Source organism: Mustela nivalis, assembly GCF_964662115.1.
Source record: "Mustela nivalis genome assembly, chromosome: 7".
NCBI lineage: Eukaryota > Metazoa > Chordata > Mammalia > Carnivora > Mustelidae > Mustela > Mustela nivalis.
The window spans coordinates 62,391,441-62,403,233 of NC_139026.1; the positions used below are offsets into that span (position 1 = coordinate 62,391,441).

The following is an 11,793-nucleotide window of genomic DNA, read 5'->3' on the forward strand; positions in this document are numbered from 1 at the left end:
TTTCGCTGAGGTCAAAACTGTAAATGGAAATAACTTCTCAGAACAATTCAGTAGTATTGCTTTACTTTGCTTTAATATGCCATGACGAATGTGCTTCTAAAATATAAAATCTTGGATTGCTAGGCGAAAGGTAAGAAAGGACGATACAGCCTGTGACATAAGAGTTTAAAAGCTAAGTCTTTGTCAAGTTTCTCCTAAGAAAGAATAGTGAAAACCGGGGCGGTTCACTTATTCTGAGAATGCTCTGTCCTATGAGAACTCTGGTTTGTGTTTAGAGAATTTGCTGAGCTTCTCTTGGCGACCCATCCTCTTTACTTTCTCTTCTTTTATTTTTTTCTGTGTCTTCTCCTTATCAAACTATGTGGAAAAACCACATCCAGGCGACTGGCAGTAAAAGAAAACTCTGGAATCAGAGAAACGTCTTTGGATTTGGGAATCACGGTCCGAACCGCAAACTATAGAACACTAAGTATGAGCTGCCGGGCACCCGTAGCTCAGTCTCAGGCTCCGCACCGGCACCGGAAGTGGCGGCCCAGCGTGACTTCCGCTCCCGGAGTACAAGGGACGCGGGTCGCCCACTGGTTGTCAGTAAGGCAGTGGGAGTTTGAGAGCATGGAGGCAGCCGGGCCTGTCTCAACGGCCGGGAAGTTTGTGGTGGTCGGCGGTGGTATCGCGGGCGTCACCTGTGCTGAGCAGGTAGGCTGGCGCGCAGAGCCCCGCCGCTTTCCCGACCCCGGAGCCCCTCGTTGGCCGCTTCCCTCCCGCCGCACTCCTCCTTGCTCTCAGGTGTTAGAGGCTGCGTGGTGGTCCCTGGTCGAGGTTGTTAGAGCCTCTCAAGCTTCGCCCTGGGTTCAGGGAGGAGTAGGGAGCAAGGTTTTTTTTTGGGGGGGGGACCCCAAAGCTGACTGAATCAGATTCTGGTCCTGGTTATGTCAGAGCAGCAAGAGAGCTTAAAACTAGTAAGTACTTGGTCAGAAAATTCAGCCCTTTTTCTTAATTAACTGATTGAATTCAGCTTCCGGGTATATGCCGGATTCTTAGTTCATCGTAAATAACTGATAAACTCTTAACGTTTGCTCTTATACTTTCTCAGACTATACTTCTAGTCTCTACAAGGTGGAAGAGATTTCATCTCCAGTAGTGTTTTGTAAAACAACCAGCAAGAGATTAAATGTAACTAGGACTGCTTTTCTGGTTCTAGTGAATAATCAGACAAAATAAATACCTGTGTACATTCCAAAAAGGACTGCTTCGTTGATATAAAGTAAACATTCAGCAATTACTGAAGTCACAGAAGTAGAGCAAGAAATTCAAGAGGTTTTTGCAAACTTTTAATTTTTAGGGTTTTTTTTTTCACCAAGTAAACACCTAAGATCCAGGCATTGTACTAAGGGCTGATTAGTTCTATATAAACAAAGCGTGCTACCTCCTTTTTTAGAACTCACAGTCTAGTGGAAGACATGTAAATAAATCGTTCCAGTTTAGGGGTGCCTGTGGAGTTGGCGGGGTGTAAATCAGGGTGGGAGTGGCCTTTTCGTATGGAAAATTGAGTAAAAAGTTCACCAGATAGACAAAAATCAGAGGGTCCAAAGGGAGGCAAGGATATAATCTCAGGTGGAAAAAGTATAGCATTACCTAAGAGCGGCAAAGCTTAAAGAACATGGTGTTTGGAGGAGGTGACCAGAGATGAAGGTAGGAAGATTGGCAGAGACCAGATCATAAAGGGACATAAAAGTCTTGCTAAGGATTTAGCAAGAAGTTGCAGGTAGTGAGATGATTTGGAATAGTGGCCTAATGTGGTCAAATGAAGTATTATGAGAGGTGGTTTGTTCCAATGCATTTGGGCCACGGGCAGCTGGTTAAAATGTGACTGGAAGGCCAGTTGAAAGGTGAATTTAGTAGTACAAAGAAATTTTGAGGGCCAGGTGTACCACTGCAAACAAAGTGGGGAAATAAATTACAGAATATACAAAGAAAAGAAAGGTGGAGAGAGTGGTAATATTATCAAGTATTACAGAAAGTTCAAATGAGATGATACTGAAAAGAATCTGGCGAAGTTTAAAGGTGTATAGATGAATTGAAGATGTTCTTTTTCCCCCTTATTATTGTTATACAGTATTATCTTAGGTATATGTCATAGTGATTGGATATTTTCATACATTATGAAATGATGACCTCAATAGGCATAGTTACCCTCTATCACTATACAAAGTTATTACAATATGATTGACTATATTCTTTATGGTGTACATTACATCCCTATGACTTACTTATTTTATAACTGGAAGTTTATTCCTCTTAATTCCTTTAATCTGTTTTGCCCAACTCCCCTCCACCCCCAACCCCTTTCCACTCTGGCAGTCAGCAGTTTGTTTCCTGTATCTATGAGTTCTGTTTTTCTTTGTTTTATTCTTTTGTTTCCACAAATAAGTGAAATTATATCATATTTGTCTTTATCTGACTTACTTCACTTAACATAATTACTCTCTGGGTCCATTGATGTTGTCACAAATGACAAGATTTATTTTATCTTATAGCTGAATAATAGTTCATTGATATTTATACCGCATCTTTTTATTCATTCATCTATCAGTCGACAGGTTGCTTCCATATCTTGGCTATTGTAAATAATGCTTCAGTGAACATAGAAATGTATGTATCTCTTTAAACTGGTGTTTCAGTTTTCTTCTCTTACATACCTAGAAGTGGAATTGCTGAATATATGGTAGTTCCATTTTTTTTTTTTTTCCAAAAGCACTGATTTTATTTATACAGAGTCCTAACCACTTCAGCGGTAGGGCAGGAGTGGGAGAGGTTCCTTTTTCAATCCAGGGGCCTCCATAATGTTGGTCTGTTGTTACCGAACACACAGGCAAGTGGCGTCATGGATTTGGTAAACTAACTACAATGTTTAGTCTCTCTCTGCTAGAGCGACAAGGTGAGCATCAATCTCTGCTTCTGAAAGAATCCTGAATTTAGGATTTTCAACTGTAACTACTCCAACTTCTATTTCTGAAGGTTTGAAATCAATTGATAGAACAGTAGATAGGCATGTAATTGCAGTTTCCACTGTCTGCTCAAATGTCCAATCAAATTTCTTCTTCACTTTTTTTTCAAGGAAGCTGGTTGACTCCGTTTGTTTAACTCCTGCTGCAGTGGCTTTAAACCCACAGTAGTAACCTGCAGGATCACACTTGTACACCTGAGGGCCTTGTTCTTCATCTGTACCAATTAAAATCATACAACAACCAAGAGGCCTCATTTCAGCATTCTGTGTGTAGACCTGAGAAATATCAGCAATCCTTTTGCACAGCATGTCCACAGGAATCTCATAGCCATACTTGTATTTCCAATTAGCTGCCTCATAGCGTGCCCTCTGTACCTGGGATCTGCTGTCAGCTGTCATTCCTGTCATCACACAGCCAATGTTTTCAGTTATCTTGAATAAGTGAGTCACTGTGCTGGAATCCAATAATTTGTCAGGTACTTTCTTCTGTGTGACAATTACTGCACAGTCCTTCCCTCTGACAGCTACCGATGTAAGGCCACCCTGGTTAATAGCCTTAAAAGCATATTCTACTTGGTAGAGCCGGCCCTCGGGTGAAAAAATGGTAATGTGGCGGTCAAAACCAGCGCTGGAACCACGGGACATGTTGGCGCACCCACCACTTCAAGCACTATCTCTGAGCCCCGTAGCTCCCGCCGGTAGTTCCATTTTTAATTTTTTGAGGAACCTCCATATTGTTTTCCATAGGAGATGCACCATTTTACATTCCAACAACAGTGTACAATGGTTCCCTTTTCTCCACATCCTCGCCAACACTTATTATTTCTTATCTTTTTGGTAATAGCCAATTAGACAGTTATGAGGTTTATCTCATGGTTTTGATTTGCCTTTACCTGGTGATTAGTGATGTTGAGCATGTTTTCATGTGTTTATTGGCCATCTGTAGGTCTTCTTTGGAAAAAATATCTTTTCAAGTTTTGCCCCTTTTTACATTTTTTTACATTAAGTTGTGTAATTTTTTATTATATTTTGGATATTAACCCCAGTTGGATATGTAACTAGCAAATATCATCTCCCATTCAGTAGGTTGTCTGTCTGCTTTGTTGATGGTTTCCTTTTTTCTGAAAAAGCTTTTTAGTTTGATTTAATTTTGTTTGTTAGTCTTAGCTTTTTAGCTTTTTGTTTTACCTTGTCTGAGGTGAATGGTTCAAAAAATATTCCTAAGCCTGGTGTCAAAGAGCTGATTGCTTATGTTTTCTTCTAGGAGTTTTATGGTTTCAAGTATTATATTCATGTCTTTAATCCATTTTGAATTTATTTTTGTATATGGTATAAGATAGTGGTCCAGTTTCATTCTTTGGCATGTAAGCTGTTCAGTTTTCCCAACAGTGTTTACGAAGAGAATTTTTTTCCCCATTACATGCCTCCTTTATCAGAGATTAATTGACCATCATATATGTGGGCTTAGCTCTCTGTGCCATTCCACTGATATATGTGCCAGGGCCATACTATTTTGATCACTACAGATTTGTAGTAGGGTTTGAAATCAGGTAGCATAATACCTCCAGCTTTGTTGTTCTTTCTCAAGATTGCTTTGCTATTTGGGGTCTTCTGCAGTTCCATACAAATTTTAGAATTCTTTCTTCCAATTCTGTGAAAAATGCCACTGGTATTTTGATGGGGATTGCATTGAATTTGTAGATTGCTTTGGGTAGTGTGACATTTTAACAGTATTAAATCCATGAGCATGATAGATCTTTCCATTTATTTATGTCTTCCTAATTTTCTTCTGTCAGTGACTTATGGTTTTCAGAATGTAGGTCTTTCACATCTTTGGTTAAATTTATTCCTAGATGTTTTATTCTTTTTCATTTCGTTGTAAATGGGATGGTTTTCTTAATTTCTCTTTCCAATAGCTCGTTATTAGCATATAGAAATGACCACTTTTTGTGTATCAGTTTTGTATTTTTTTACTGAAATTTTACTGAATTCATTTGTTCATTCTAATAGTTTTTTGGTTGAACATACTCAGTTTTAATGGTATAGTAGAGAAAGAGCTAGAAATTGGTAGAGTTTAGGAACCAGAGTGTGATTTAAGAAAAGTCTTTCAAGTTCAGAGAGAGTGAGGTTGTAACCAGAGGAAAATGATGAAACAATTAGCAAGTTAAGCCTCTAAATTCTGTTGAAGCTAATACTAAAATGGTTTTGTTTTCCCAGAGTGTATACTGGTTGGGCATTTGGAAGAGGCACAATAGCAATGCCAAAGCACTTGGGAAAAGTCAGGCTAAGATTCTGAGTGTTTATTAGTAAGGATTTGCTGTAATATTATCCTACTGCAGGGAAATGAAAATATTATTTTAAAATAAATAGAAGTTGAGTAAAATGTGTAAGCCTGACAATTCACAGACCTGTATCCTGGGGCAAATAATACATTATATGTTAATAAAAATAATTAATTAAAAAAAGTAAAATAGAGGTTGGTTTAACTGTTATTTAGGAAAATATTTTCTTCTCATTCTCTGCATGACAACTTTGAATTGGCATTAAGATAGTTTAAGTAAATAAGGAATACCTCTTTGTATCATTTTTCTTGTTCAGGAGGCTTTGTTAGTGTTTAGTGTAAATGAATTACTTGTTTTATCAGTATCAGTGTTGAATATTACTCACCACTGCCCCATAAATAAGAAGACAGAATAATGGAGACCTTTAGGTGTGGAAAAATGAGTTTATAGTTTCCTAGGTTAATAACATTATTAAAATTGCATTATCCCTGTCTCATCCTCCATGGTATATATAATAATACCTAAAGTTATTTATCATGTATTTTCTCCCAACTTTTTTTTTTTTTTAATAAGTTGGCTATTCAGTTTCCATCAGAAGATATTCTCCTGGTAACCGCTTCTCCTGTTATTAAAGCAGTTACAAATTTCAAGCAGGTAAGAACCTTTGTATTACTTTCTTAGTATTAGTGTTTTTAAATTTCAGTATCTTGCATAGTAGTTAGTGTAATTATAGTTTTTAAATGTTTAAAATGACAAAATGTTCTTTTGATAGAAAAGAATGTTCTTTTGTTCATTTTAAAATCAAAGCTCAAAGTTTAGAATTATATATTGAATATCGAGAGCACCCAAATGATGTTGAATTTCCTTTATTTTCTTCCCATCTTTTCCTCCCACTAAAAATTACTTTTGAGAAAATTTTAAATAAAGTGTTTTTGAGGAAAAATGTTATACAAATATGATTACAAATGTATTTGGATGTCATTTTATGTATACACACACACACACACACACACACAGTTGTATATATACATACATATACAGTTGTACGTGTTTGCAAATCAGAAAAGTGCTTCTCAGTCAAGTTTACACGTACAGATGTTTCAGATATGTAATAAGCATCTGAGAACACTTTGTAGTTCCATGAATTTACATTACACACATCATAACATTACATTGAGAGTCTGAGATCATTTGGCTAATAGTATCATAGAAGAGTTAGCTCTAAACATTTTTGATGTGGTACCTCACATCAAAAAAAGTTTTGATGTATGTCTTAATTATGTATATTTATATATTTATAAATTATGCATATATTGTGCTATAATTATGTTATAATGCCTATGCAAAAAATTAAGTAAGTCTTTTGTTTCCATACCTCAGTGAAGAATACTACCATAGTCTTTAATACAAATTTTCCCTTACATCCTGATAATAAAATAAAACTTTCTCATGTTGTAAAACGCTAAGACCAAGGATAATTAAGCACAATATATTGTTTATTTAGAATCTGCTTAGAGATACTTAAGGTATCTTAGTACCTAGGTACAGCCAAAGCACTTACGGGCTTGGGAGAGCCAGGGAATAAATTATGACTATAAATCTCTTAAAAGAAAAAAAATATACATTCATTTATAGGCTTAGAGCACGTACATAAGAAAAAGGTATATAGCTGGGTCTTATAAGTGTTTTTCCAGAAGACTGAATTTGGTGTAACTATTCCACAGTTGTAAGACTTGAGTTCAATTTTTGTACACTAGAAGGAAAACAATCTTGGGTTCTAGGCCTAATTTATTTACTGGCTATGTAGCCTTGGCAAATCTGTATCTCAGTTGCTTCACTTGTAATATTAAGGTAATAATATCTTCTTGCTTAAGAAGTATTAAAGTTGTATAGGTTGGGAGTTTAAGATATACTAATATATGTGAAAGTATATTAGAATAACAAATATTATGCAAGTGTTAGTTATTCATAATATTAAGAAGTAGGAACTTGCATCCTTTTTATCATTTATCAAAGACTTATATATCAGCCAGTGTGCTAGGTACCCAGAATACAGAGATTGAAAGAGCTTATACCAAAAAGTCACTAATGGTTATCTCTGAAGTCAGGGGACAGCAGTAGTGGTGGGATAGTGTGAGATTCAGAGAACGGTAAAGAGGCACATTTTATTTTATCAGGAATTATTTATTTAATGTTAAAGAACATGTTTTTGTGGCTTGTGTAATTTCTAAAGGAGAAATTTTTACTAATAATAACTCACATTACTTATGGAGTATTTACTATGTACCAGACACTCATCTAAATGTTTTAAATGTATTAATTTAATCCTTAAGTAACTCTGTGAAGTAGCTTCTTATATTATCCCCACTTACAGATGAGGTAAATGAGTCACAGTGAAGTTGGATAAGTTTCTGAGATATGTATAGATAGGTTTTCAATACAGGCCCTTTGGTTCCATAGCCCTCATGGTTAATGAGTAGTACTTTCTTGGAATAATTCCTCTCTATTGGGGTAACAAATCTGTAAGACATAGTTATCATACAATATGGTAATTATGCTGATAGTAGCAAAAAAACCCGAGGTCATACTACAATATATGCATAATTATTTTTATAAATATATTATGAATGCGTGCCAAAGCCTGACTTTAAGAATCAGAAAGGCTTTACATAGGAGGTTGCATTGAAACTGAGACTGAAAGAATAGTAAGTTTTCCCATGTTTGTAAGAGGTTGAATGGAGGCAGGCATTTGCCAAGGTGCATAAAGTATATTGCTATGTAATACACTCTAACAGGTACCAATTAAGTGCTGCTGGAGTGTGAAGTGTGAGGTCGAACCAGTAGCCAGGGGCCAGACCATGATGGGGTTGTATGCTATGGTACGGAATTGTATTTTATCAAAATTTAGATGTTGCCAAACTTTTGGAGCAGGCAAGAATGCTGAATTGGAGATAGAAATTTAGTATTCATCACAGTCTCGGTGTCAGCTGAACCATAGGCATGGGGAGGATCTCCCAGGAAGAATACATACAGTGAGAGAATCCAGCAGCAGTGCCCTGTGGAACACTGACATTTAAAGAAGATCAGAGAAAAAGAGAGACCTGAAAATGGCCACCCTTATTAGTCTAGATTGAAGAGGAGAACTATGAAAGAGGGGTATCCCCTGAATCCACAGAAAACAAAAGTTTAAGAGGAGTGGTCACGAGACACCTGGGTGGCTCAGTCAGTTAAACATCTATCTTTGGCTCAGGTCATGATCCTGGGATTATGGGATCAAGTCCAGCATCAGGCTCCTTGCTCAGTGGGGAGCCTGTTTCTCCCCCTGCTTATGCTTGCTTGCTCCCATTCTCTCTCTGGCAAATAGATAAATAAAATCTTTGTTAAAAAACAAAAAACAAAAAACGGTCAAAGGTGTCAGTTCCAGGGAGTAGTCAGGAAAGACAAGGACTCAGAAGTGCCCCTTTCTAGTAAATCATTGGTGACTTTGAGACAGTTTACACTATCTTCATAAGTTAATAGGGGGTTAACTCTAAAATGACAGTAAACATAAACTTTTCTCTTGACATTTAGCTGCGAAGAAAGAAAAGATAGAGTGGCAGCAAATCGAGGACACGAGGACTAGCATTACGTTGAGTTTTAATCTATAAAGGTGGAAAACACTTTAGCATGTTTACCTGTTGAGATTAAGAAGCCAGTAGGGAAGGGCACCTGGGTGTTTCAGTTGGTTAGGCCACTGCCTTCAGCTCAGGTCATGATCCTGGAGTTCCAGGATCAGATCCACATCAGGCCCCCTGCTCAGCAGGGAGTCTGCTTCTCCCTCTAACCTTCTACCCTCTCATGCTTTCTCACTCAATCTCTCAAATAAATAAATAAAACCTTAAAAAAAGCCTGTAGGGAAGAGGGAAGGCCGAAGATGAAGGAAAACAAGGAATACATAATAAAAGTCCTGAGGAGGTAAGTCACGATGGCATATAGAGCATAGATTACTGGATTCACCTTGAAACAGTAGAAATGGGTCAAAGAAGGCAGACTATAGCCAAGAATTATATAGATGGTGGGAAAGAAGTAGTAAGAGTTCTTAGTGGTCCCTTTATGACCTAGAGGTAAGGTGATTTGCTGGGAATGCAGAGAATGTAGTGTGTTTGGGAAACATTAGAATAATGAACTTTCGGAAAATTACTTACGGATGGAAGATGTTACTTAGATGTTACTCTTCTCACTATGTTGATGCTTAAACACTAATGGTGTAAGAGTAACAGTGGCTAAACTGGATTAGAGGTCATTGTATTCTTCACTGCTGCACACCCAGTTAAATAAATTAGAGCCAGTAAAAAATGTTAGTTTTATTAAATCCTGGCTTTAAGTGTACATCTTTTTCATTCTCTGTATGATGAAATGGGCTGCATGCGTAAATCACTTGTTCTATGCACAGGAGTGGTATTGTCTCAAGGAAAAACAGATGTGCAGTTGCTGAGTTGTGAGAGGAACTAATTTCTCTTTCATGGACACCAGTTTTACTTGAAAGAACAACCGACACACTATAGTAATTCATATTTGGAAAAATGAGTGAAGTGAGTCTGTCACTTCAAGGAAAACAAGCGACAGTATTTGCTGCCAATAGGACAAAATTAGAGCTTTCCAGCCAAAATTAGAATTTTGGAAAACTAATTTCCTAACTGTGAGTCTCATGGTACTTAAAGCCTTTCCTAATGAGATTGTTGGTGATAGTAATGTGATCTTTTGATACTGTAGTTATATAAAATGTGTTAACATTGGGAAGATCTCCATAACTTAGGGAACCACTATTGTCCACATGATGAACGTGATGTTACGAGATCCACTCCAAGTATAGGATAGACCAGCAGATTTCACAGTTAGAGAGGATAAAAATTCTTTGATATGGTTTCAAATTCTATGTTGCAACTAATCTTTAAGAAAATGTGCTTGTTGAGTTTGTGTAACATCAAAGAAGAATATACAGTTCTGAAAAGGCTGCATATACTTCAACCAAATTAATATATTGTAACAGTTTGAAGGAGAAGCAGATCTTCTGTTAAGATCAGACATTAAAGATATTTGCAAAAATGTGAAACAATGCCATTCTTAATTTCTTTTGGAAAAATTGTTATTTTTTATTGAAAGGATACTATATCTCTTTAACATGTATTGATTATACTTCTAATTGAATTGAATATTTTACATTTTTCTCATTTTTCATATCTAAGGTAGCAGATATCACTGAGCTTAACTCACATGGATAAAAGTTCTTTGGGGTCCTCAGGTACCTGTAAGTGTGTAAAGGGGTCTTGAGACTAAGTGGTTTGAGAACCGCTAGGGCCATGTAATAGGATTTCCCAGTAGTATTTAGGGAGCAGCTGAGGTCAAATGCCAGTCTGCAAGGCCCAGTCCTTCCACAGAAGACTGGGTATATAGGACTGGAAAAAGCAGCAGTAGTTCAATCTTTGTTGTGGGTTTTCAGGGTAATTAATGGTTAAAGATTAGAAAGCAAGGAAGTAAAAGTTTGGGCAAAATATGAAATTATCTACAACAGAGTTATGGCTGCACAGGAAGAGAAGGGAGTCCAAGAAGATGCTAATGGATTTGGACAGCAGGAAAGAGTCTAAAGGCTAAATCACCATAAAGTTAGCTAGTTCGTGGACAGAGAAAACTGTAAGGTTAAGGAGGTCAATAAGCTGTGTGGTCAAAGTATGCAGAAGTGACTAGAGTCAGACCTCATTTTCCAGGCGAGGAGACTAAGCCGTAGTGACCTGGCTGACTTGCCCACATGGTAGGACCAATATTTGAGTTCAAGTCTTAAAATGTGGAGTTAGTCTTCTTTACGCTGTTTATAGTACAATTGGCCGACTTCGTTTTATGAATATGAAGTAACTAGTATATAAACACAAATGCAAAGGTTTATTATTTAAAATTCTTGAAATATGGGGTACCTGGGTGGCTCAGTGGGTTAAAGTCTCTGCCTTCAGCTCAGGTCATGATCCCAGGGTCCTGGGATGGAGCCCCACATTGGACTCTTTGCTCAGCAGGGAGCCTGCTTCCTCCTCTCTCTCTCTCTGCCTGCCTCTCTGTCTACTTGTGATCTCTGTCTGTCAAATAATAAGTAAAAATATTTAAAAATAAATAAATAAATAAAATTCTTGAAATATTTCTTAAACATACATTTTTACCTTTATGATCTATTACAGGTTTCTAAAGTATTGGAGGAGTTTGATGTTGAAGAGCAACCAAAAACCATGTTAGAAAATCGCTTTCCCAACATTAAGATTATAGAATCTGGAGTAAAGGAACTGAAGAGTAAAGAACACGTAAGAGGATTTATTTATTTTTTTTCTTTCTTTCTTTCTCGCTCGCTCTTTTTTTTTTTAAAGATTTTATTTATTTGAGAGAGAGCATGGGAGAGGAGAAGCAGACTCCCTGTGGAGCTGGAAGCCCAGTGCAGGACTCGATCCTGGTACTCTAGGATCATGACCTGAGCTGAAGGCAGTT

At 37.1% G+C, this 11,793-nt stretch overlaps 1 protein-coding gene and 1 pseudogene across 5 annotated transcripts in view; one reads left to right on the forward strand and one right to left on the reverse strand.

The window, feature by feature from the left end:
* Window positions 1–519: 519 nt before the first annotated feature.
* LOC309869461 (pyridine nucleotide-disulfide oxidoreductase domain-containing protein 1) overlaps window positions 520–11,793 on the forward strand; it is a 28,555-nt gene continuing 17,281 nt past the window's right edge. For 2 of the 4 annotated variants that reach the window (XM_082740649.1, XM_082740650.1), the window contains exons 1-3: window positions 520–696; window positions 5,863–5,943; window positions 11,493–11,612. In XM_082740649.1, the coding sequence (XP_082596775.1) occupies window positions 613–696; window positions 5,863–5,943; window positions 11,493–11,612 (285 nt within the window). In that variant the 5' untranslated portion in view covers window positions 520–612. The remainder of the gene's footprint in view (window positions 697–5,862; window positions 5,944–11,492; window positions 11,613–11,793) is intronic. The other 2 variants (XM_082740652.1, XM_082740651.1) reach the window with 2 other exon arrangements.
* LOC309869462 (proteasome subunit alpha type-6 pseudogene) lies at window positions 2,735–3,702 on the reverse strand (annotated as a pseudogene). The gene has a single exon. The product of its transcript is annotated as a proteasome subunit alpha type-6 pseudogene (transcript).